This window comes from Bombus vancouverensis, chromosome 15, assembly GCF_051014615.1.
Source record: "Bombus vancouverensis nearcticus chromosome 15, iyBomVanc1_principal, whole genome shotgun sequence".
Taxonomy (NCBI): Eukaryota; Metazoa; Arthropoda; class Insecta; order Hymenoptera; family Apidae; genus Bombus; species Bombus vancouverensis.
In genome coordinates, this window is record NC_134925.1 from 8348825 (window position 1) to 8376702 (window position 27878).

The following is a 27878-nucleotide window of genomic DNA, read 5'->3' on the forward strand; positions in this document are numbered from 1 at the left end:
TTTGACGTTTCGTGCGTCGAATTTAGCGAGATCGTTGATCTTGTGCTGGAGATTTTGGTAGCGGCGAGACATAGATATATATAGATCTATAGATCTAGGTACAGGTACCTAGATCACCTGGATTTTCGTACGGGGAAGATGGAAGCTGGGTTGATTAGATGGTGGGAAGTTTTGTGACGATATTTTTGTTTCATGGGATTTTTCATACAGAATTATCATCATACATGGGATTTTATATACAGAAATGTAATATCGTAAAGTAATTTGAATTAGAGATTGGTTGAAGATAAAAGAAACCGTGTACGTCGTCCTTCTGTGGTTTGTTTACATTTAAGAGCGCCTATGTGACTAAAGTGACTTAGTTCTTACAGAGATATGAGAAAAACAACAAACAACGTTAGAGCTGAAGGACGGTTTCGTGTTTCAAGGAGGGATGACCGAGAGGTCAGAGTATGCGAGTCGAAAAGTGAATGTGTTGCGACAGTTAGAGTTGATCGAGACGTCGAAGAGTAGAGTTGAGAGAATTGATCGAGTTGTCAGTGTTGTAGAATTGTTAGAGTTGCTAGTGAGAGAGAGAGAGTGTTAGATTCGTTGTGACGAGAGTTGCCAAATAACTGTAAAGTTATTCGAGATAGATACGATTCATTATTAATAAATTGTAAGTAATCGGGAAAAAATGTATATCTTAATTTCCACGATATTACAGTAACTACAAAAAGTATTTATCATGGTCCACGTTTTATTTTCATATTATCAGATTTTTGTAATCGTGTGAAATTACCTTATAATTACCTTATAATTAATAGGTATACTTTGATATATTACTATAGTCACTATAGATTGATGATTGATCTATTCCACTTTTTCTGTGTTTCACAGTTTTATTAGTCAGCTGTACGATTGTCTGTACAATGTTGTTTAACTTCTTAAAAAACAAATAAGTTTCTCCTTATATGTGATCATAAAAATAGCGACTTATTTTTGTTATTTATTCGTTAGTTGTCTTCTTTGTAATTTAGAAATATACTAAGAGATGACATTACCGATTCGTCATTATTTATTCCTATACAGATAAGAGACGATAGAAAATAGGATACTATTCGCATTGACGAGTAGATGATAAATATGATCATAAGAGGTTTCAGTAACTGTTTGGACAGCACATTTTTCGTATTAATCCGATCCCATCTATAGATCATTCGATGCAAAATATTTAATCAAATGTAAACAAGTATCTAATGAAAGCTTGTATTAAATCTGGATTTCTCTCTTACCAATAATTTCAACTCATCCTTCTATTGAAAAACGAAAATAGTTAGAGAACTACAATTTACAACTAACTCAACAAGAAATTGAATCATCAATCCTATAGTTTCATCATCTTCAGCCTTAAAAGAAACTATTAAAACGTTACATCCGTTCAAATCTACAAAACGCTTAAACCTTTTACCTCTTCAAAATGATAAATCAATTTAATTACCAAATAAATATATCCAAATCTTCCTGACTACGTAAGAATCGTATAACTTCCCGAGCAGAAGCTTGAAATCGTCATGAGAATTGGTAAACAACGTTGTCATCGGCGTTCGCCGATTCACAGTGTTACTTGAAAGAAGGATCGTAAGAGGAGGGAAGAATCGGAGGGAACTTTTCTTGCGTGTCTCGTTTTTCCGTTCCGACCTGAGAACCATTCAGAAGAGGAACACCTGTGCAGGTTCGTGGGCATTCCAGTGTTTCTTAGGTGTAGCTCGTACGAGGCCGTGATGTCATTCCTGGCACGATCGCGCGAACGAATTCGCAAAACCAACGAAAACAGCCGGTAAAAATGTCGACGATGCTGTTCTTCGTTCGTTGCTTCCTTCGGCCTCTTCACATTTTTCTTTCTATTTTGCTAATCCCTCTTTCGGCCTCAACTCTCGTCCTCTTTCTTCGTCTCGCTTTGTCTCGTCTCTCTTTCCCTTTTTGCTATAATTTTGTTCTTCTCGGTTCTCCAATAGAAAACAGACTTTCTAACGAAGCAGAATTGAGTGAAATTTTACGATCTTACGGATCGATGATATATACAATTTAAAAAAATTTGTTTATTCATTTTGGAAGCTTGTAGATTTCCAATACGGTGTTTCCTCCTCTTAATCCTTTGAATTTATTTATTTACTTTTCTTCTCTTCTCTGGTAGAAAGTACATTTCTTATGAAACAAATTCCTTACAAGCTTTACTCACGTACGAACTCACGATGTATACATTTTATTTCCTTGTTATTAATTTTCAGCCTCGTTCTTCTTCTTACGAATTTTATTTTCTTCCAAATTTATCGATACACGATTTTTATTTCGTCATTCTCTGACAATGCTAGAAATTCACCAATACCAAATACTTCTTTTCATTTTAATCATATTTTCTCGTGTCCTCGGCTTCCTCGTCTTTTTCATTTCTCTTCTCTCTCTCTCTCTCTCTTTTAGTAGTAAAGAGATTTGCCACGAGAATTAAATTCCAAAAGATGTAAAAATCATCCAAAATTCGTACACAACTTCCACCTTCTCATCAACCTAAAAGTCGTAAAAATTCGTAATAAGAAGTGTTTGTTGCCATTTCATCTTGATTCAATCCCTTAGTAGCCAGTTGTTAAAGATAGCATAGTTATTATGCAGGGAGGTTTCTTCGGTCTCCCTCTACCGTTGATCATTTCGGCCGCCATTGGTTTACGTCTCCACCGAGTGATATTTAACTTCGTTTAAGTGCATTCAGGGAACGCTCCTTCCAGAGAAACTGCATCACCGCACGCTACAATTACCCGCTCGTTCTTCTCTCTTTTCGGTGTTCCATTAATCTTGGACGTAATAATCGTGCGCGTTATTAAAAAGGCACTTCGCCAAGAGCTTCCATTTCCTTCGTCTTAATACATTTATCTTCGAAACGAAATTACTCGATCTTCGTCCGTTAAATCGTTTACTTTTTATCTCATTGTCATTACTCCCGTTATTTCATTTTTTATTACATCATTACACGCAACACCCCGAATTTTCTCTGCTCGACGAAAAAAGAAAAAATAAAACATTTAAGTGCAGCTTTCCTCCGCTTCAATTTTCATCGAATTACCGGGCTAACTCGTTATCCCCGAAATCTATTTCAAATAACACTTTAATATCGCCGATGGTCCCTTCGTGATTGATTATTTCCTCGTTATTCGTTGTTGAGAAAATATTCAACCGATGTATTAAACGCTAAATTAATCCTGAAACGCACGGTTTTTCAAAATATTTTATTATTTCGAAATTGCCAATTGATGTGTTGCGTAGAAAATTAATTTTCAAAATCTGTGTATCCGTATTTCTTGGTTCGAGGTGAAAAGTTTATTGTCAAATGGCTATGACGGTGAAGCTGCAACGTTTTCACAAAGTTGAAATCGATTGAAACTTGTCGAATTGTAGAAGAAAATATATATCGACTCGGTTGATTTTTATTTGGATAAAAAGTTTCCATTTTGAAACTGGTCGTATTCATTGATAGTTACAACTCTCGAAATTTATTAATATAATTGTTATTTATTAATTAACCGTGATATACTACAACTTGATATCGTACATACAGTACAGGTATCTATTTGCTGTATTTAATAACATAAATAATAAAAATAAAAGTAATCTTCGAATCTACCGTCCTTTTCAATCTCTAGAATCTACTAATATTACTAAAATAAGTATCATTGGTTGATACTACTGGCAATAAGTTAACATTAGGAAAGCAGAAGAGGAGTAAGTCGCGAAACTTCCCATCCTTCTTCAGTGCTTCGTGCTTCCTTCAACATTGCTTCGATTATATTTCACGAAACTATCAATTTCTCTAGAAAATTCGAAATTTTCGCCACGTCTCGTTTCTGTCTCTTTCTCCGCTATCGCCGCTAGAGAGACAGATATGCTATCTCCGTTCACTTTAACTCGATTTAAGGGAACCAGAGTCGAGAGTGCGAGGGCCACGTCGAAGAGGATCGTGTCATCCCTCAACGTCAATCGTCCGCGTCGGAGCACGCAAAACGAAGCGACGAAACGATTTGAATGCGTCCCAACCGCGGCATTCCGAAAAGTCTTGGCTGGTTTTGTCCTCTTGTCTCATCCCCTTTCTCCATCGTCAGACGAGAGCATCGTACAATGACGTGTCACCTGTAGGAACGTCGTTTTTTCGACTCGCGAGAAACGAGATAATTAGGATTAAAGTCCGAGTGCTGGCTTTTGTCGACCATTTCGATCTTACAACGGAAGCGAACGTTTTTATTTTTAACGTTTACGATATCGATTGATTATTTGACGACACGTTAAAATCGCAAACAGGTTCCCTTTTTAACGTGTATGATACGAATTAGCCGTTTGACATATCGTTGAGCTATTGGAAATTTTTCATATTGATATTAAACAAGTATCTTCAGTGGAAGTATAGTTGTTCGAATTAATCGTGACATACACTGTCTGGTTGGATAATTCAATTTTTCTTTAAACGATCTTAAGGATCGTTGTTCTCAATTGTTTTATAAATATCATTGTTAAACAGGGAAGATAATTATTAATTTTCTTCATTTCTGTTTTTTCATTGTTTTTTTTTCTTTTTTTGAAGAAAACGATCGCCAAATTTTCCATTAGCATATTACAACTGTAAAATGCAATAACAAAATAAAAGGATACAGGTTTGACTAAAACAGCCCAAAATTCAATTTTCTGACAAATTTGATAGAAGCAACCAATAACAGAAGGGAAGATGGTACAAACTAGATGGAGTACGAAAAAAACCTAAATCTAAACAGACTACGATATACAATATACGAATAACATACATTCAGAAACAATTTAAACCGAAAAATAGTTCATCCATGTGTATATCAAACGAGAAAGCCGTTTCTTCGTTGAAACTGAAGATACAACGATTTATATCTCGAACGTGTTAAAAGTCAATTTTTTCAAACCAGATAAGATTTCTAAATTAATTTGGCCAGATAAGGCTATTTAAATTAACACGGCGGAATAATCCGAGATGTGTCGTCTCGAGCGTCAAAGCGAGACTACGCGAGATGAGAAAAATAATGGAGGATCGCGGATGAGGATCAAAGGATTCTCAAGGATCGTGCAGATCGTTGCATCGAGCGAAGAAAATCGAAGACAAATGCCGTACGAATCGCGGACGCTAAAGAGGCGATGTAAACGCAGGCTATTACCGGAATAGCGGTTGCATAGCATTCCAACGAGCCTGTTCGTTTTCTTTTCCGCCGTATGGCCGCGCGGAAATTCCGGCTTTTGCATATCAAGGCGCCGCCACCGTTTAGCCCGCCATTACTCTCGCGAGATCCGGTCAATTCGTTTTCTCTGCCCCCTTAAATTCTCCATCGAAATCCAGCTCGTGCCACCATTTCGACTATCTTCTTTTATTCTCTCGAATGTTTGCTCGTCCATTGGAAATTTCGAACTAACTGTGATCGATAAATTTGCGCGTACAGTACGTCTTGTTTAACTGGGAACGATCAAACGTATTTGAAAAACGATGAGTTCGGTTATCTCAAGGAAAAGACACAAATACTTTATCATTTATGCAGTGTCGCTTTCGAACGATATCTTGCTGTTGCCTGCTGTTTCATTTGTTCGCTGAAACAATCAGGAAATGATTACATTTATCGCATCAACCAAACGAACAACAACGACGGATACTTATGGGCTTGATAGATTAATATGTTGCTCATTATTATTATTATTGTTGTTACTACTATTATTGTTATTATTTACGGGTATAAAACCCTTCAATATACAATTCGGTTAGAAATCGTTCGTGGGTGACAATATTCTATTAACGTTACAGCTGGCGGTGGATTGCGAACAGAAAAAGTCTATCGAATCGCAAGATTTATTGACGTTTATTACTATGCGGCTAGCGGAGTTAAATTGGCCAAAGGCTCATATGGCACCCACGAAGATTGACTTTAAGACCATCGTTAAAACGAAGAGATCGAAAAGGAGTAGTATCATTTACAGCATAGAAATTCTAAAATCCTCGCCTCTACCATCTTTCCATTAAGGGTTCCTCAACTTTAAAGGAAACGTGGGAAAAAACGCGGCAAAACGTGACGCAAGCTCGTGACAAGAAGCCGAACGCACCGTAAAACGTTTGAATCAATCAACAGGTTTCAAAATGGCGCGAAAATCTCGCACCGCGGCGGACGTCGAGCAAAAACCGCGGCCGCTTAAAATCCCATAAAGAAACCGAAGGGGAATCGAATTCGTGGTCGGTCCATCGCTCTCGAGGTTTCTTTCGGGCAGAATTTTTTTGCGCGCTGCTACAAAATGGAAAAGAGAGGATTATTGTGAACTAGTTAAACCTTTCTTCCTCTTCTTCTTTTTCTTCTTCTTCAGTCCTCTTCTACGTCTTCTTTTTTCCTCGCCGAATGTCGAAGAAAGGATCAGAAGAAGGAGAAGGATGAAAAAGGAGCTGGCCGTTGGCTAGGTTTGCGAATCAGGGCCCAGAGGGGGAGGAATTGATGAAGGAGCGCGACTTGCGCATACCGTGTAAGTGACGCGCATGAATAATTCATTCTAATAAAATAATGCAGCCAACGCGAACCTCCAACCGAGCAAAAACCGCGCTGAATCGCCGATCGCGGACCCCTCGTTCCACGCCGAATTCGCACCAATTTCCTCCTAAACTTTCTACTTCTTCTTCCTTCTCTCGCAAATGTCGCTTAGTTTTATTAGAAAAATGAGATTTTTCTAAGTTATTTACGGTAATCGTCGTATCTCGAAAATTTTTTGCGAATTTATAGCAGGTATTTCAGTGATTTTTATTTTACTTTTTCCTTCTTTATATATACAGGGTGGTTGGTAACTGGTGGTACAAGCGGAAAGGGGGTGATTCTACGCGAAAAAAGAAGTGGAAAATATAGAATACAAATTTTTCGTCTGAGGCTTTGTTTTCGAGAAAATCGACTTTGAATTTTCGCTCGGTACGCGTGCACTTTATCGCGTCTCGTTATAACGGATCTCACCGTAGATCGTTGTCTCGATGGAAAAATTAAAAAAAAATTTTTGTTCTATATTTTCGACTTCTTTTTTCGCGTAGAATCACCCCCTTTCCGCTTGTACCACCGGTTACCAACCACCCTGTATACGTATAGGTTTTAACATCTCATCAACTGCACGTGGTTAGTACCGTGGTTAGTACTATTTTGCCGATGGTAATGTTAACAGAGAAAGATTTGCTAGTTAAAAGTAAAGATTCCTTCAACGTGGTATTTGTTGCGAGGGACATTGTATTTGGGGCAATTTAAAAGGATGTGTTTGGCGATAATTTGACAGTCGCAAATGTCGCAGATTTTCTATTTTTGTTCTACGTTCGAACCGTGAATAAAGATGTATTTCAGCTACATGTATATGAGAGCGTAAATATACTACTAACTTTCACATAATCCTTTTACGTAAATGAGAAAATGATCGAATACTTATAAAGTAATTTATATTATTGTAAAGTATATTATATGAAATAATTTGTTTGTTTCTGTTAATAATAAAATGCTCCTATCTAGACACGTAAGTTACAGTCTTAAGAAACGGAAAAATAAATGCACGAGAACATGCTATATTATTCATCTTGATAATGATAGATTCTGTATTAAGAGACAGTTGAATATTTAATCGTTGTAAAAACTCTTCATCGTGAATTTTTTATCTTTATTAGCATCGTATAAAATCGCGTGTTCTATTTAGAAATTCTTCTACTTCCAATATTTCTCAAAGAGATAAAAATGAAAAAAGACGAAGAAATACCTTGGACCTCTCCTCTCTTCGCTTTTTTTAGTCCGACGTCCTTTCGTTTTCGTTCGAATAATTTCAACTAGAAATATTATTGAATGTAAATTGCGATAAAGAAGTGAAACTATGAATGAAGTCTAACGAATGATTTTAGAAAGAGGTGAAATAATAAGAGAAACAGTGGATTCTTCGAACAAAGACCCAAATGCAAATTTTCATAGAATATTCCGGTTAGTGACGTGAACAATAATGTGCGGGATACTTTCAACCGTGACACGATTCCTCATTGCAGTTTCTCAACGTGTTCTAGATTCTGAGCAGGAGAACGCTATCCTGAATACTAGGTATACTACGAGTGACAACCTGGCCGGTGCATCGAGAAAATCGCGTTGACAAATAGAACTTTATGGTCCGGTTCGCTGTATTTATTGCCGATCGGGAACGAAAAATACGATCGTCGGAGGTTAACATGTAAATTTATTGCGTTATTCGCTCTGCTCTCATTTTTTTATGCTATTTGAATTTTAATCTCTTTGGGAAAATAGTAGAACGGTTAAAAGAATGCGTTAGGCCAGCTAGTTAAAACAGCAGTAGCTAGAAACTTGCAAGTGAGCTAATGTTAGAACAAATCGAATTTTACTTTACCTTTTCTCTCTGTTTCTTCTTCTTCTGATACTCTCTATATATTTTTGGCAATTTATTATATATTTCAAGACGTGTTAATAAATATCGTTAATGTAAATTTTCAATAAAATTTTCCCTTCATTTAACAGTCTATATAGAACAAGAACCTCGTGTCGGAAATCTGTTGAAAGGAGCCTCTCAGGGGCTAGCAATTCATACAGATGGAATTCGTATAATGGTAGTTCACTGGTAATCTCCGGTTCTCCAAAATTTCATTCGGTTTGGAAACGAACGATATAATAAACGGTTCTAAGGATTTTTAAGCAATCTCCTATGAATTATCCAAGGATCTTCTAAAGACGAACTAACATTGCCCAGAAGAATCCAAAGAAGAAGAAGAAGAAGAGGAAGAAAGATTTAACCGATGGCAAGTCCACCATCTGCTGTATAAATGGTATAATAAATTTGCCAAGAACCTTTTAAAAACAAACCAACGCTTACACAGGACGATCTAGCGAAGTTAATCCAGAGGAAACTAAAAAAAGTGAGAGAAGTTTGGCCGAATTTAGAAGAAGCTAAAGAAAGTGGCACGGATACTACACGCGGATACGGATAACGCGAGTCTGCCATCTACAAATCCATGGAAATTATACGATAAATTAGCGAAGAACCTCCTAGGAGCAACCAAGTAGGTAAACCAACAGTAACCGGAACAATGTAAAGAAGCTGATCCAAAAGAAACTAAAGAAAGTGACACAAATTTGCCCCAGTACAGGTCCTCCGTCTATAAATCCATGTAAATTGATTTTTTCCTCCCATCACTGGAAGCAACATGGAAAAATAACAGAAAAAGACGAAGAAAGAAGAGGGGAAAAAAAGCGAAATAAGCCATCCCATTTCCCGGACTCGATTCGCCATAAAGATTTTTACCGGCAGCGTAACGGGGACGCTGGCCAAAGGGAAAATAGAATCGTCGTTGGGTTTCGGTTGTCGATGCTTTCAATTCCCGCGACGCGATCGCGAGTAACAGGACGAGAAAGGGTGCGCAAGGGGAAAGGGAGGAAGAAAAGAAACGCAACGAGGTGTTCTGTGTGAGAGGGGTTTTCGCTGGAAGAGAATCGAGAACGAGAGGATGTCCGCTTGGGGACACATTCAATCGTTTGGCGGCAAACGCTTTCAAGATGGCGAGACCTCGGCCACAGGCCTCTCTAATCGATAGATCGCGACTGGTCAGCTAGAGATTTATAGATTCCTGGGGACGTCCTGCCGCGAAATTGTCTTGTTTATCGACGGCCTCCGTTACAGAACCTTCAGGGCCGGCAACAGAAATCGGTTACAACGATTTCCTTCGATTGTCGAGGACGGCCGTGAAACTTACGTTTGGATTAGTCCAGTTACTGGAATTGGAACGACTTGAAACTCACTTTATCGGTATCGAATCGATAAAGTTTGTTTGAAGTAGTTGCGATGATTAATATTGAGTTGATTTCCTATTATTTTTTGGTTTTCATGTGCTAATCTTTCTTTCGTAATGAATAATTTCTTCGTGGATGATCGTTAATGCTTTAGAAAGGATTACAGTGTAAATGGGGAGCAGAATATCACGCATAAAGATATTTGTCGGAAAGCTTCAGTGATAGGAATTTTTCCTAGGACCAGGAAGAACAAATTGTTGAGAAGAAGAATATGACAGCTCCTGAATTTTTAACGAAAGTGAATTTTTTGTAAATAGATCCATAACGTTTATAATTTTCATTATACAAATCTTTAGAATTTTACCAAACGACGGTATTTTTACGAATTGTCATTCGTTTTACGTTCTTTACAAATTATAAACTTTTTTGTAAGAAAATCAAAACTTCACCAGGTGGACTTCAATTTCCTTCAAACTGACAATATCTTGAAAGGGATAACTACTCGCTATTGTTTTATATAAATTCTGCTTAATCTACAGATTAATCTACAGATCTTTAATCTACAGATACAGCAAGAATAAGAACGGAAGAAATAAAGAATGCAATCGTCACTTCTGTAAGTCGTAAGCAAGTAACCAAAAAACTTTTGACGAAGAAGTGCCACACCCGCGAGAAGATGAGGAGGAAAGGATGGTGATAAACTGCAACGATCCTCGGTCGAAAATAAGAACTGGTGAATAAATTCAAGGGACGTGCCTCGAGCTCGCCATTTCACAGTAACGATACTAATTAAATAACCGATGGCTGGCGGCCTTAAAAGGAGCCTGTGCTCGTTTGACCTTGGGAATGGCAGAGGCGCCATGGGGCATGCAGCAATCTCCGATTTACCGATAACAATTCTATTTTCCAGTGGCGGGATAAAAATCTTTATGGCGAATCGAGCCCCGGAAAATGGAATCCCCTACACCGTATACCGTTTTTCTGCTCACCAACGTTTCACCCTACTCCTTTCAACCCTTGTTCGACCGAAAGAAGCTTTGTTCCATTCGTTACTCTTTGTTTCTTGCTATTTCGTTGTTTTCAAGAAAGTCAAACATTTTGAACTGTCAAATTTTTGGTTGTTAAACAAGTGACGATGATACGAAGAGTCGAAGAAATTGCATTTTCCTTCGACAAGTTCCATTATTTCAACATGCGCTACATTTTTTAAAAGGAACGAAAGTGAGACGTTTCAAAATTAAATATTGGAATATCTTCTGCGAAGGACATAGATAAAAATATACATATACATATACATAATCATATACATATTGAGAAAATATTCCTTCACTCTCAGGAAACCCCTCAGCTCCTTTTTTTGCAAGAAAAAAATCTTCTTCGAGTCTGAGCATCGGCCAGATTCACAAATATCTTTTCAACGATAGAATCCTCGCGCAGGAGCTTTCTTCGGTATTTATCAGACTCGTCGGCTACGAGAATCCCTCGATTATTAGAAAAATCCGAAAAATCCCAAATCAGGAACATCCCCTAATTTCCAGGCAAACTGCCATTTCAAACACCAGACATCCGATGACAAATATTCGCGGGAGCCAAAAGAAATCAAAGTAGATCCACTGTGGCAAAATCAACGCACAATGAGCTCGCTCCTCGCGCCAAAACTAATTTCGTGACATCGCAATTTCCCCGAGAACAGGTCCCTAGCTCAAGCAACCCTTCCTGTTCCTCGCTCTCGTTCCTTTTTCCTCTGCAAAGTCTAACAAATAATCAACCAACACCAACGTCGTTCCGACATTCACCAACCACGCCTAACTCGCAATACGTAGATAAACATAGAAGAAAACGAAGAAAAAGAGGGGATGAAACGGGCCAGAAAGCTGGACGAGCTCGAAGCCAGTGGAAGAGGAGGATGGCAAAGCGAGCGGCAAACATTATAATAAATCAGCGCCGGCTCTGACGTGAATGTAAAATTGCCGGAACCGATCTGGTCGTGTATAACACGAACAGAGGGGAGCTATAAAGAGAAAGAGAGAGGGAGAGAGGGGGAGAGAGATAGCGCGAGGAAGGGCTGGAAGCTCGACTACCGCGGAGGGGGTGCACGACTGGAAACGATGGCCCATTGTGAGAGTTATTTGTCATGCTGCCTACGGATCTATGGGGTTTCGACGATAGCGTACGATCCCGTGGTTCGTTCCTATTGGCCGATTATCGATGGTTATAGCGCTGTGCTAAGCGCCATATGTAAAGAAACCAGAGGCTGGCTGTCCCCTCGATGTTCGCGTCTGTCCCTTTCATCCCCCTTTCTGTTCTCCCGTCTTGCTCGTTCGATTTCATCCTTTATACGAGTGTTGGTGTTCTTGTAAGGAAGATGCTACCTGTCGACTACTACGGATAATATTTTTCTTTTTTCTGTAAGGGGAGGGAAGTTGAATCGAAGGGAGGAAACGGTTCTTCCGGTGTTCCGAGTCTTTTGATGGTTACGGAGCATGGGGATGATTTTTCGAACTTTTTGGGAGGAGAAAGCGATGAGAGGTTTGATGGATGATGGAATAGCGATTTGAGAAGATGGCGGGGGTAAGTGGATTTTAGTGAATGAATTTCAGAGGTTGCCAAGTGTGGGGCGGTTTTAGAGAATTTAATTGTCTTCTTGAGGATGGTTGAGAACGTCAGATTCCGTGATATCGATCTTCTGTCATATTTTTCGGTAAATATATATCGACTGTATTATGCACGGTTTTGAAGATGAGAATCTCTCCTTCATCGTATGCCATTAATTTTAATATTCTAACATTTACGTACAGTGTTTAGAAAAACCATCTGCACGCCATCATATTTAATTGATTAGATCCGGGTACACTTACATGTTACAATCTAATAACAAATTTGGAAAGATTTCTATACATGTAGGAACGATAAATACATGTTCCTATTTCCAAAAAACTTAACATAAACTAAAGATGGTAGACACGAGTCGAATGGAATTATACAACTAATCGCGGGTAATTAATGTAGGCCCTTTAATATCAAACAAAATAGAAACGCGACACTACGACGAAAAAAATTCACCATCCCTTTTTTAAACCTTCTAATTAACTTACAAACCACTCGACCGATCGATTGAACAAACCGAACGTCTGCTCGAACTCTGCCAAAAAATCCAATCGTTTTCGATTGTCGAGCAAAGAGAAGGGGTAGGAGAACGAGACGAAGGAAAAACAAAGCTGCGCCGAAAAAATTCGCGAGCAGAAAGAAAAAATAAGCGGTCTCGTTTTAATGATCGAATCCCAGCCGGAAATCGAGGCGACGATTTCGATTTCGTCGGCTGGAATCGATTCCGATCGTGTTTCCAATCGTGGCTGTTTGGTTTAAGTTTCGCCCGGCTACCATTCTTTCTCTCTTTTGTTTGTTATTTCGCGCGTGCCGAATTAAAATTCATTCCGGGCCCAGCCCGACGTTTTTGCCACCCCCTTCGACCACCCTCCATCCGTGTCACATTTTTGTCGTTTTTCCATTTTCGCCCCCTCGTTTTTCAACGCTAGTCTCGATACACCGGCGGGACGAAAAAAAAAAAAAAAACGTGATAAATTGGTCGAACGATTTCACGCCGGTTCGTTCTTTTTTATTATTATTATTATTGTTTTTTTTGTTTAATTTTTTATTCGCCTGAAGGGGAAACGTATTTATTGGGCGATTTTTTTCTGCAGTTTAAATTGCTGCGCTTTGGGAGATTGTTTGTCAAAGGTTTTTTTCATTTTTCATATTGGATGATATTTTCGCTGTTATTTTTTTTTTTCGTTCGGCTTTGTTTTGAAGATAAATTGTGGAGGTTTTATTGAACCCTTCTTGGAGGGCGAAGGAATTGTAGGTTTACCTACTCCGAGATTCATAGAAAAATGATTCTTACGAAGTAACTTCTGTTAAGATTCCTCGCACACCTACGTATCTATATTACATATTAGCTCTTAGCTAGCATTTATCTAACTTTTTATAAACTTGAATATTATATATGTTTAGTATCCAGCGATAAAAAGAAATTTGTCCATAAAAACCAAGTAAAAAGAACCAATTAAAATCAAGAAGGAGAAGTATACTCCTTAAAGAAGTGAAGAAAACTATTCAATAAAATCATGGAGAAGAAGAAAAAAAGAAAGAGATGCGATAAAACGTGAAGAAGAGACATTATAGTCAGAAACGAGGAAAAAAGGAAGCCAACTCCGTGAAAACGAGAAAGAGAGAGATCAAAGAGTCACGCGCCAGGCTGCCATTGAAAAAACCACTCTCTATAGCTGACCAGGCTGATTTACATGAAATCCCAATAAATACCAGGAATTCCTGGTTGATTTAATTAGGCAGCGCGCGGATCGTCTGTATATCCATACAAATGGTGCGAAAATGCGTGTCGAATAGGGACGGGCCCGACTTTCATCGTGGCGAAATTGATGGCAGTTTAGGCGAGCTTAATGAAAACGAGCCTTGTGCGCCGTCCTTGTCCATTTTTCGTCTTTCTTCGTTCTCTTGCACCGGTTCCTTTCACCTTGTTTCGCGATGCTCGTACCCATTCTTCCCGATGGGATTACTGGCTGTATTTATCAGCGTTTCACCCTGATGGAAGACAAGGCCGCCAATTAGCCGACGGCCAATCGTCGCCTTAAATCACGACTCGTCCGCCAAAGGTCAGCTGGATTAACCCGGCATTAAGTCGAATTAAGTCCGGTTGCCTCGCTCTAGTCTCTCTGTTATTTACTCGGCTCTTCTTTATCACCGCCGTTTTAAAGGTGGTTGTTCGTGTGATGCTCTGATGCTCAGGTAATTTTGGACATTGGGTGGAATCTTGGTAGTTGGATTTGATTTGATTTGCAGACTCGGAATGCGTGTACTTATGTTATTTTGATGTCCACGAACTACGAAGATTTTACCTTCCGGTGATTCGTGAATTATCAGGTTACGCGTAGAATCGTGAAATTGTAGAGTTAGTTGAGAGTTCGAAGTGAGTTTGAAAAAAAGTTAAATTGGCAGGATCGAAGAATTATTTAAGAATTACTTGGCAATTGAGATGACTTGAAGTTTGAATATCGTAAAAATTGGGAAATTTGATATTGAAGAGATATCTAGTGAAGTATTTTTAATAGTACAAAATTTGTTAACGCAGTGATATTAAGTATCTGACAAATCGTGACGACTGTTAGGATAATCACTCTGTTCAGTTACAAATTATTCCCTTCGTTTCTACCTTTCTAAGGTGTTAATAATCCTATCGCACAGCAGGTTGTTTAATCTCTCTCGATAGCCATCGTAAAGTATCTATACAGAAATAGGTATATTAATATGGATTAATAAGGATTATGATAATAAGGATTATGATAATAATATTGACCATAAGGATAAATGTAGGTAGCTGTTTCTATAGTTAATTGAGTTTAGGTTAAGTTATGGTTATTGTTATTGTGTATTTTTTGTTTACAGGTAAGTTTTACGATTATTCCTCTGATTTATTCTGCACGTGTAACTGGAAATCGCCGTCGATCCGAGAGGCAGGCGGGGATAAAGAATACACAGGATGCGGCCAAATAACATGTACAAGCGGACACGAGGTGATTCCTTATGAAAAAATAAGAACAAAATACCAGATAAAATTTGTTCATTTAAGACTTAGTTTACGAGAAAATCGAGTTTGAAAATTTATCGAGTATACTTGAACACGATTAATTCCAGACTAGACGTTATAATTTCTCAAACAAGAGAAGCTCTATTTAAGAATGAAATCGCAACAAAACGCCCCTTGAATGTACACCACTGCAGGCTGTATCAATTTTCTCGAAAATACAAAGCAAAGTGTGTAAGAGGTATCCAGTTTTTGCCGTGGCGGCAAAAGTGTTTGAGCCGAATGTGTTCACCAGCGATTCGACTAGGAGACGAGTTGCATAAAAGCGCAACATTACACCCTCGGGGAGGCTGTGGGAACGCGGCTTGAAGACTTCATTATTTTTGAGGGGAGAAGTGCCCTTTCTCGTTAGGGGATTCCTCGCCCAGGGCGACGCGAGCCCGTCTTGTTAAAATTCTCCGAACTCCATATAACCCGGACCAGGAACCCGTCTTTCTCTTTACCCGCCACCATCTTTCTTCCTCCTCCATCGCTCCTCCGGTTCTCGCGTCTTATTTCGCGGGCCTCTCAGCTATTCCGCCGCCGAAGACTATAAAGCTGACGCCTCAATTTCGCGATAGACGTTGCTCGCGAATCGCGCTGCTAACGATAATTGCAGCAGACAATGGTGGAGATGGTTGGAACCCAGGAGAAAGACGCGATTGGAAATTGTTACGCGTACATGTACCGAAGATTTTGCGGAGAATCGAAGAATATTCGTAATGGAATTTTCTCAAGAATTAAGCATCGGGTGTACAAACGAGTAATCCAAATTTTTCAGTGAAACTTAGTGTATTTAGAAAAAAAAAGTACAGCAAGTTGTTGAATTAAGATCGTTTGTTTGTTAAGCCATTTATCGGACGAGCGACGAACTTCATTACGGAAAAATACTGCGTCTTTAAACGAAATCCAATCGTCGAGTTATCTTTGTACCTGATTCATTAATTGCAAATGGTGGTCGGATAAGACGCGTTACATCGATCCGAGCAGGTAGCAATCTAAGAGAGTAATTTCTAGCGAATAAGATGAATAAGATGGAAGACACCTCAAACGAGACTCATTATGACGTTTTTCCTTCGTAGAAGCGGTATGTAGCCTAACGTCGTCACGCAGCTACTTCACTGAACGTCCTCCTTTGTCAGTGACGATTGGTTCCTCCATTGGTTCCCTTAATAGATGACTTACAGTAATAAAAAGCGACAAATACTTTGATCGAACAACGCGATATTTTTTTTCATTTTGGAGAAACTTTTAGTCTCGCTGAAAAATTTGGATTATTCGTTTGTGTACCTAGTAGGATAGGAAAGTGAGGTTTTTCGATGATTTTGTTGAGAGCCAAGGAAGAAGTAGCTTTGAATGAGAATCGTTGCAATAGTCGAAAGATTTCGTTGAAGATAGGAGAATATTCGTAACCTGAATTTTTGTTGAGAATCAAACTCGAATTGTAACTGCAAAGTAGAATTTTGTTGAAAGATGTTCCAAGGAATTTAGAAATGATCGAACGAACGAACAATCCGTAGAAATTCAACAAAGTTTCTGCCTTTATTGATCGAAGAAATATTTGCGAATGAAGAATTTGAAGATTAAAGAACGCGTGCGATTTTCGTTAAATATTGATTTTTCCTTCAAGTATGAAAAATTTGTATTTAGTATTTCTGTAAAATTCTAGTGTCGACTCAACGTTTGAAAAATAGTCAAATGTCGATATGAACAAAGGATATTAAAAAAGGATGACAAGTCAGCCAGTTACAATTTTCTCATAGAGGAATTACAGGAACACGTGTCGAACGAATGGGGGATGAAGGGTATGAACGATTTAAAGACGATCGTCTGGTCGGACGTTAATGGTTTTGGTTTTTCTGGTGGCGAGGGTGGCTAACCCCTGGTGAGCCCTTGCTCTGATTGGCCAGGCGTTTAGGGGATGATTCCAGGCGCGATACGGTCGCCGGTTGGCCGGATTTAATTAATCGATCGTACGCATTACCGGCCGACAAATGGTGGGCCGGCGGTTAGATCGTTCGCAGTTAATGTCGCCGATCATTCGTCATGAAGAATAAACAAGTTCCGCCGTGGAGATGGATCTTCTGTCCCGTTACAACCGCGAAATTCGCTCGCGAGGATTTCGCGTAAACTATTTCGTGCAGCTAATTCTGATAATTTATAACGAAATATTGAAAGGAACTGTGTTTCCTTGTCTTCCGCGGAAGATGACTCGTTGATTCTTCCATTTGTTTTTTCATTTGGTGAATTTTTCAGCGATGGTGCAATTGTATGAAATTTTACAATAACGCTGAGATGAAGTTGGAATTTTGATGATATAAAATGATATAAAAGGAAGTTTAACACGATGTAGAATTTATTAGAGCAGAGAAGAAATTTTCTATTAAATTTGCAAGATGTTTAGGGTTTGAGATTTTATAGGATGGAAATTCTAGTGAGCACGAGTCTTTTTTAAAGGATTATTCTTCATTTTATATTTTTGCAAGTCTAATGTGAAGCTAAATTAGAAATAGGGGACAATTTTTCTGTTGGATCTTTAACATGTCGTAATATTTGATATCTCATACTGATAAAGTATTTTAATTAAATGAATATTAATTTAAGTAGGTAATCTACTTTTGTCTTTTATTTAAATCGTGAATTTTTAAAAAATCCAAATTCTACATTCTCCACTTTGTCTCAAGACCAAATCTTAAAAATTTATTCAATTATCTGCATCTTACTAATCTTTGAATACTTGGAAAAGATCCTTTAATCTTTCAGCAGAGTCTTTCATCGAGAGATCGTAGCCATTGTCTCGTTCTACTTACACGTAAAGTTATCTCTCTCTTATCTCGCCTGATTTTCACGCTATTAACAAATCTTATCCATTTGTTTCATGAATTTAAAAAACGTCACAAATCACAATCCTAACGACAAATGGTATAAAGAACAAGGTCCAAGAAGTCGTATGTATCTAACATTTCATAACAGTTGTCCATGGAAATAAAATTCCACTTGCTCACGCTTAAAATCGTCTCTCTATTTTCACCTTAGAGTTCTATCTTATTAACAAACATCATCTCTTTCGTGAATTAAAAATAATCAATAATTACTACCTTGCATAAGAGAAAAACTTCACAAGCTTTTATTTAATATTTCCTAACAGTCTGCTTTTAAATCAAGCTCGCTCGAACCAATCGGAATTAATAAATCGGTACAACGATCGCGAAAATATCGTGTGTCCTACAAACAACCCCTTAGCCTGGAAAGGAAGCGCGTAGAAAAATGGTTCGATCGTGGTGGCGAGGGGTCGCCATCGCGGGAAACGGTATCCAGCATCCGGTAGGAGGACCAGTTGGATGCGGAGAGGGTCGCGGAGGGTTGGCGAGGATGGTTTCATAAGTTATCGATTGAAAGGGAGCCAGGGTGGTAGGAAGAGGGTGTCAGTTTCCATGGCGACCGAACCTGCGCCCTGCGACTTGAACGTTTACCTTAATGCCCGGGAATTACGGGACGTGATTTTCACCCCGGTTTTCTCCTCCCTCTTTCTCCCTTTCTCCTTCGTCGAGGACGCTTTAGGCGATAATGTAATTTTATCTGCGCCCCTGTACCACCCTTCCTTTATGCTCCTCAACGATCTTTCAGAGGCGACTCTATTCTCTCGCCATCGTTTTCATCCCCCCTTCGCGAGTTTCTCTTCCTCCCCCTTGGTGGTTTTAGCACGACGATCCCGGAGACAACGTTTTCTTCGGCAAACAACGTTAGTTCATTGGCCGGCGGCGAGGAATTAATTGGATTCCCGGGAAATTAATTGCGGCAAAAGCCACCCCCGGCTGGAAATTAGAGCCGCGGAGTTTTCGTACCTTCAACGGGAAGCTTTTTCCACTGGAGAAAAAATTCTTGTCTATCGAGGTTAAAGGGGTGGGTTTTCAGAATCGATTGTGTCGTTGTTATGTTAAAAAATATTCTTAAAAATTGTCGAATCGCTAACTCCTTGGGAACTGTTGGTCTACGTTTGATTATTATATTGTTTCTGGCCTTAATTATTATTCTATTCCCGTAGAAAAAACACGCGAAAGAGAAGAAACATAAGAAAATGTATTTTGAAGAAGAGAGACAAGAAATATATTATGTAACGCGTACGGAGAATAAATTAGCAAATTATATGGACAAACAACAAATTGGTATAGTGGAAGAAAGAAAGGGAAAAGGTAGAAAATAAAATTGTTTATGAAGAAACAAACATGCAGCGAGGGAGCAATTTTCGAAAGAAAATTGGAAGTTTGGCGTGTGTATACATGTGTGAGTGTAAGAAAAGTCTGATCCAAGCTCGCGTTTCCGTGGATCGTTGCCACGGCCACGACTCACCCCTGACTACGCCAGTGGAACAACGAGCCACCCCCTCGGGGGCTGTGCCAACACAAGCCCGCATTAGCTAACTGCACCCTGATTCGTCGTCGGATCGATCCGAAAAACGAGGAAACTTAACGCGAATTACGTCACCAACAGGACGCTTAATTCTGGCTAAAACGAAGCGGAAACGGCAGCGATTTTAACGAGAACCGCTTTGTAGGAACCTGGAAATCACAGTAATTTCTTACTTACGTGCTGGCAATTATAGACAGGTAGGTTTTACGCGTTTCGTTCGTTACGCGTAATCAATATTAGAGATATTCGCAAATTTCAGAATTTTAGGATTTGGACAGAATTAGAATTTAGAAATTTCGATTCAGGATATGCCCGATCATCTAATACGGGCTATGCCTCATACGGGCTACGCCCGACATGGGCCATGACCGATGGGGCTATGCCCGATACGGGCTATGCCCGACACGGGCTATGCCCGATACGGGTTATGCCCGATGGGGCTATGCCCGGTACGGGCTATGCCCGACACGGGCTGTGTCCGACACGGGCTATGCCCGATACGGGTTATGCCCGATGGGGCTATGCCCGATACGGGCTATGCCCGATGGGGCTATGCCCGATAGGGCTATGTCTTGGTACCGAGTCTTAGTACCTCGAAAATGTTTATGCTTTGAAATCGTAGAATTTTGAACGATTGACGAGCTTATTTCTGCATTCTTTAAATTTTGAAACATAATTATCATACAATAAACAAGAGGGAATATTATATGCGTGGTATCATATTACGTAGAATAAATTACAATAACTGTAAATAGCTGTAAACTATAAATCGCGAGTGGGTGAATTTATCATACTTTTTCGCAACAATTATTCGTAATTATTCGTAATAAAGATTTTATAACAGGCAGATTGTTAAACTCATAGAATCAACAAAATCACCCTTATTAACCCTCTCAAGTTCATAGATTACAAGTGGGAAAAAAATCACAGGCGTTTTACATTCCACCCTTAATGGTAACTTTCTCAAATTACTATTTACCACGTAGAATTAACAAAGTCACTCGTATCAGGCGTAAATATAGAGAATAAAACGTAAACGACGTAAGTGGAGAAATTTATCTTGCGCAATTATTATTGGTGATAAAAGTTTTATAAGAAAGCAAAGGGTGTATATTATTCTATATATGCCCCACCCTTGATTAACCTATTTTATTAAACTACTATGTAATATACATACGAAATGAACAAAATTACCCCTATGAGCAACAAACATAAAGAATAAAGTACACGTGACACATTTTTGCGTAACAATTATTCGTAATAAAGATTTTCTAAAAAAATCCTTTAGCTTAAATTAGGTTAATTTTGCCAAATTAACATGTACAGCGTGAAATTAACTAAATCACCCCTGTTAACACTTCCGGTGTCATAGGTCACGAGAAAATTATCGTGAAATTAGTCGTAAATTAGGTTTCGCCAATTTCGTGGAGAAAAGAGCAATCTTGAATGAGGAGAGTCTTAAATTACGGCCATTTGTATTCTCCGGAGGAATCCACCCCTTGGTGAGCCCTTGAAAAGACAGAGTCTCGATTTCTCGAGTAAGATCGCGTTATCGTTACTATGAAGTTATGTAAATCGTCGGATTACTGGTCCCTGCAAATTAGAAATAGAACATGGCTGAAGGTAGTGTGGTCCTGATAAACTTGCAGGGAGAGCGTCTCGTCGAGCTTTATAGAAAATTACAAATTGCATGCGAATTTGGTAATATTCGCGGTAAAGAAAGCTCAAGATATTTCTTGGTTCTTGAAGAATTTTAGAAAATACTAATCATCTTTCTAAATTAGAAATTTGTGCAAAGTACAAGTAAAAATAGCTTCTCCGCATTAAACAGTATATTTTCTTCATCGCCTTATTTTTTAATATTATGTAACGAGAAAAAATTTTACTAAATTAATAATTTAGTAAAACCTCATTTATTGCAACATTTTCATCGATACCTAAATGGTAATTACTGTTTTCGTAGAATCGGAAACAGTGCAAATACGAGTGTTCCTAAACCTTCGAAACCTTTTCCAAACGAGTTACTAAAGCTTGATGCACACTAGCAATCACATCAAGTCAGACACAGAGTCAAGGTCACTCACACGTGATCCAACGAGAGTATTCACGGTAGGTGGCTCGGCGAGTCAAATGAGAATCTATTGGCCGTGACATCGGTTTGCTAATCAAAATCCTGGTCAACAATCGAAAAGGAACGTGGAGAACGTGCGTTTAATTGAACTTGTAGGAAATTACAACGAACTATATGATTTTAGTCACAAATACTACTGTCACACATCTCAATGATGAAATTATGAAATTATGAATCGAGATAGAATAATAGAATAAAAATGAGACTGCGCCGAGATTTGACTGTTTCTGATCGTTTAGTGTGGATATCTCGGTAAAATCCTAGCTTTTGGTGGATCCTAATCTGACCATGACTTTGACTGCTAGTGTGAATCAGGCTTAATCCATTCCAATAATCATACAGAAAATATCGAAATATCTCAGAGCACACGACATCTGTTCTAAATACAAAGTTGATAAAACGCAAACACTTTCAGACATTCCAGAACACTTTCAAACATCTCAAAACTCTTTCAAAAACCCCACAAATCCATTCGAACCACATAGAGAATGCCAAGATATTTCAGAGCAGACGATGCCTAGCACCCATGGCTAAGAAGGGTGCGCCACCCTTAACGTCTGGCGATGAAACGAGATAGGGCGAGTTAAGTGTAAGATAGAACCATGCCCGTAGCGTAACGAGGAGCGTGAAACAAGCGCAGAATGGTGTCGGATCGTCCCACGGGTCGCGTTACACGCATTAGCTAAACGGCGGTTCTGATTGGCTCCCTTCTACGAGCTGCGCCTTCATCAACCCTCTAAGGTCAAACAGTTGGGGTGGGACTGGGAGTGCGGAGTAAAGTTCAGGACGATCTCCTTATCTCCTTAGGTTGTAAAGGGCGACTTTCATTGAGTATTGAGTTTGCCAATGGAAACGTGTCTCGTTTAGTTATCGAGCGATCTCAAATTCACTTGCGTTTACAGCCAAAGAGTTAATTCCAGTTGCACCCCAACTGTTAATAGGGGAAATTGGAAGATGAAGGGAAGACAATGATTTTTCGAAAGATTTGTTGATAGTATAGTATAATATTGAGAATTTTATAGGATTTTTTGAATATCTTTTGTTAGCGTCCCCGCATATACAAAAACAGATTTTTTAAAAATATATTTCCGTTGCTTTAATTTGTTCGTACTCCTGTATCTTTCTCCTTTGTGGAAAATTGAGCATTTCGAGATATAGAAATTAATATCTGGTACGCTATTTTCATTTTTATTCTCGCAAAGCGCTGTAGGTAGAAAGATACATCTTGCAAAGCATAAAATTTCAGGGATATGTTTCAACGAAGATTCCTTCGCTCTTTAAGATGTTGGAATTACGAATAAGTGAAATAACATTGAAATATACCAACGTGAATATTGTGTATTGCACCGATCGAAAATCGTCCGAATATTTGTCGATGTTTGTGCCGATACTTTTCGATTTCTTTCGCTGTGTACTTTAAGTTACACAGTCCATCGATGAGTAGGTTATATACATAGCTGATCTGTCAAACTCCTCGCTGGAAGAGAATCGTGCAATATTTTTCATCACAGATGAAAACTGCGTCTCATCCGGTTTTGTGGGCTTTACCACCGAACGAGGCGGTGACTCTCGACGATATATTGATTTATCTAGGCAAGCGTAAAAAACATAATATTTCACACGAAACCGCTAATCTCGTTTCTTCTTCTCTTTTTCGTATAATTCTACAAATTATTATTGATTGTCGATAAATCTAATTTATCAAAGCACACTTCTCATTTCTAATTATAAACGATTCTTCGGTTTCGATTCTGAATGCATTCGATTACAATGTTGTTCCACTATTAGGCGAATTTGGCATCTATCAAAACTACCTTATCGTCATGCTAATGTCCTCCTGCTTTTTTATCGCGTTCATCTATCTCGCGCAAGCGTTTCTCGTCGTGGTACCGACGGAATTTTGGTGCAAACTTCCGCAAGTCAAAGACCTTACCGCCGAACAATTGAGGGATTTCATGATACCTAGCGCGAAAATGGTCCCTTACGAAGGTCATCATTTAGCGTATTCCCGATGCTGGGTATACGATATAGCAGTGGAAAAAGCGATCGCTGCACGTCAGCCGGATGCAAATTGGCCGGTGAAGAAATGTAACGAATGGGAATTTAAATTGTCCGCTTCTGACGTGCCTTACATATCAGTAGCCGCAGAACAGAAATGGGTAATAATAAAATTAATATTAAATTACCGAGCAGTTTTTCATTAACGTTAATTGTTTCTATTGAAATAGTCATTTGAAAATTATCGTAAATTATTTATCGTAAATTATTCGAAATATTATGGAAATTTTATCGATCATTGTTCAAGATACTATCTAAAGTTTATTGCAAATTATACGAAACTTTGTTATGGATATTATTGGAAATATTAGCAAAAGTTTATTGTAGAGTATTCGAAATATTATTGAAATTTCTCGAAATTTTGTCGAAAATTATTTCAAATATTATCGAGTATAATTTGAAATATTATCCGAGATATAATGCAAAATGTTTGAAGTATCGTCGAAATTTTATCGGAAATTATTCAAAATATTATCGAAACGCTGTCACAAAGTATCCAAAATTTTATCAAAAATTATTCAAAACATTGTCAACATTTGCAAATATTATTCTATCAAATATTATCCAAAATATTATCAAAATTACTGTCTACTAATATAACTTGAATTTAATGTTTCTCACTTTCTAACACAAATTTCTACCAAATCAGGTATGCGACGAAAGCTACAAAGCGACACTAGCACAGAGTATCTTTTTTATGGGTTCGATTGTTGGAGGCATAATATTTGGTTGGCTAGCTGACAAATACGGAAGAGTTCCGATCTTAATTGCAACCAATGTTTTTGCGTTTGTCGGTGGCATTTGTACCATATACATAACCAAATTCTGGGAATTCTGCATCTGTAGATTCATCGTTGGTGTGGCCTATGACAACAGTTTCGTGATGGCCTATATACTAGTTTTGGAATACGTGGGCCCCAGATGGAGAACTTTTATCGGTCACATGTCCTATGGAATATTCTATACTATTGGTACGATGACTATACCATGGATAGCTTATGGGGTCGCCAATTGGCAAACTTTTTCTCTGATCACGACCGTTCCAATATGTGCTGTTATAGCCGCACCTTTCGTTCTTCCTGAGAGCGTCAGGTAATTTCTATTTCGCCATTTATATCGTAAATGCGGCTGTGTATGCGTTCATAGAAAATTTACAGGTGAAAATATCTAAAATATACTATTCATAATAATACATGGTTAGGCGAAACAAATCTTCGTTTGAATTCAATTCGTTAGATAGCGTGAAATTGAATAACGTTGTTCTGTAAGTCTAACTAAGACCTTTTTAACGTCAGTTAAGAGAAAATTTAATATAATTTTCGTGGGAGTTAAGGAATAAAGTCGTATGAAACAGGTGGTTAATTGGAAAGGGACATATCGAGAAAGCTATGAAGATCATCTCGAAGATCGAGAAAGTAAATAATCGCACGATACCTAACGATGTATATAACGAATTTTTGGAAGATTGCGGGAGAACTGCGGAAACCTTGGCTATGGAGGAACACACCATTCTCGATTTATTTAAAACAAAACGTTTAAGGTATTTACAATATTTTATCTTGAGCGCTGCACTATGCTTTCTGCGCTGTATACTATACCCTTACACTTAATTAAATTGTATAATTCATTCGTCAGGCGTTACACAATATACAAAAATTGCCAATTAGTAACTGAATCAGTTCTTCTTCAAATTAACTCGTCGAAACATGGACTGCTATTGTGTTAACCAGAAAACATAAATAATGTAGATAATCTCGATGTAGAAATTCTTCCTGTTATATGAACTGCTATAATCGTCTAATACTCTGCAATAGCAGTAAGATCTAAAAATTGACATGATTTGAAATTCGATAGAAATAGAGAGGAAGAGGAGGATGTTAAAAAGTGGCCATTTTTTGACCTTCTAACGAACGAAAAATTCTTGCAGGGCGTTAGGAGCATCTCTAAAGGAATAAAAAATATTTATTAGCATTTATCCAAAATATAGGAAAGTGGAAAGAAATAAGTGCAAAGATGAAAAGGTGGCAAATGGTCAAACTTACAATCCCCTAAGAGTCCTAGTGGTAAATCAATCGAAGTTTCGAATCGTATGAATCTAAAATATCACAAGATCGTTGTTGCCTATTGTCCTCGCATAGCAATAATCTAGTGGTAGAAATTAATATTTTGACAAATTTCTCTGTGATTCACTGATAACCAGCTTCTGTTTAAGGAAAAATTAATTTTCACTCAGTACCTCTTTCCTAAAAAAATGTCAAAAACAACTGTTATTTTGGACCTTTGCTTAGGTACCCTGCAAGAATTTTTCGTTCGCAAGGAGCTACAAAACTGAACAATTCTTAACATCTTCCTTTCAATTCGGATGCAATCCTCCACAGAAGAATCACGCTGCTATTAACTGCGGTATGGGGCGTCATTCAAATGGCCTACGATGGTCACATAAGATGCTTGGACCGTCTCGGCATGAATATATTCACTACATTTACCATAGCATCCGCGACCGAATTCCCAGCCGAGATGGTAATCATCTACACTCTCGACGTGTTTGGTCGAAGATGGACGTTGTTCGTCGCGGTGATACTCTCCGGATTGTTCAGCCTACTCGCATCCAGCGTCTCGATAGGGATCGTCTTCGTTTCTTTCGCGATTTGTGGCAGACTCTTTATCAATATCGCCTCGAACATCGCGATGCAATACGCGGCTGAATTACTACCGACGGTGATACGAGGCGAGGGCGTGGCGTTCATACACATGACAGGATACGTTACTTCCATCTGCAGCCCCTTCATCGCCTTCTCCAGCGAATTCATGTACAATCTGCCGATGATCATCCTTGGCACGTGCTGTATATTTGCTGGATCTCTCAGTCTCTTCCTTCCTGAAACACTGATGGAACAACTACCCCAAACGATGATGGTAATGCCGATTACTCGACTGTGCTTCTTTATGCAAATACTTATTTTCAACAATATAATTAATCCTTAAACCGTAAATGTGGGTGCTTCGTGGCCGAGTTATTTCGACCGGGTTGAAAATTTCTCGCAAGGTAGTGGGTATGAAATCTTTATTTTATTTGCGTCTAAAAAATGTTATTTGGCACGAGTTTTACGATAACCATAATTTAGAACGTTCGAAGATGTTATATGAATTTTTAGGGGACTTTTTTAACAAGCGTTATCTATCGAGAAATGCATCGGACATGAAAGGCTCGCGATTACAGTTTAAGGGCACCGTGAAAACGTCTGCAGTCTAAAAATTAAGAAAGTAGAGCCTCGGTGCTAACTATGCTTTGGATATTGTACGTCCTTTTTTAAGGATGCGTGCTTCGAATCAATTCCGACTGTATCGTGTTTTTCTATAATTGCTAAAAAATTGTTTAAGTTTGAAGAATTATCGTTGATGCGGGTGTTTTCCTTTCAATTTCCTTCTGAAATATTTTTTTCCTTCTTAGAGTATGCTGAAAACTCGTAAGAGTCTCTACTTGATGAAACATAAATGTTTCGTATAGAATGCATAATATATTAATATATTTCGCATAATATAATTTCGCTAGTCGCTGTAAATAGCTTATTCTTACGATGGTTATATCAATATTGAAAGTTAATTGTTAAAGGACGGAGAGTTATTCGGAATCGATCAGACTTTCTGGGAAACGCCATTGACGAAGAAGAAACCACCGGAACCAATGGTACATCACCTGCACGCCAAACGTCCGGTAAAACGACCAGCCATACTGCGCAGCAGTATGATTTCCGGTTACATTGGCAATGTGAGACGACACACTCTAATACAACGAAGAGTCCGAGCACTCCAGAGACACTAA

At 38.5% G+C, this 27878-nt stretch overlaps 1 protein-coding gene across 1 annotated transcript; it reads left to right on the plus strand.

Moving 5' to 3' along the window:
* The first annotated feature begins 5899 nt into the window (after positions 1 to 5899).
* Positions 5900 to 27878, plus strand: LOC117166405 (organic cation transporter protein). The gene is made up of 5 exons (XM_076624633.1): positions 5900 to 5989; positions 24900 to 25147; positions 25410 to 25595; positions 26434 to 26971; positions 27669 to 27878. Exons 1-5 carry the CDS (start codon positions 5900 to 5902, stop codon positions 27876 to 27878), a joined length of 1272 nt encoding a protein of 423 aa, XP_076480748.1.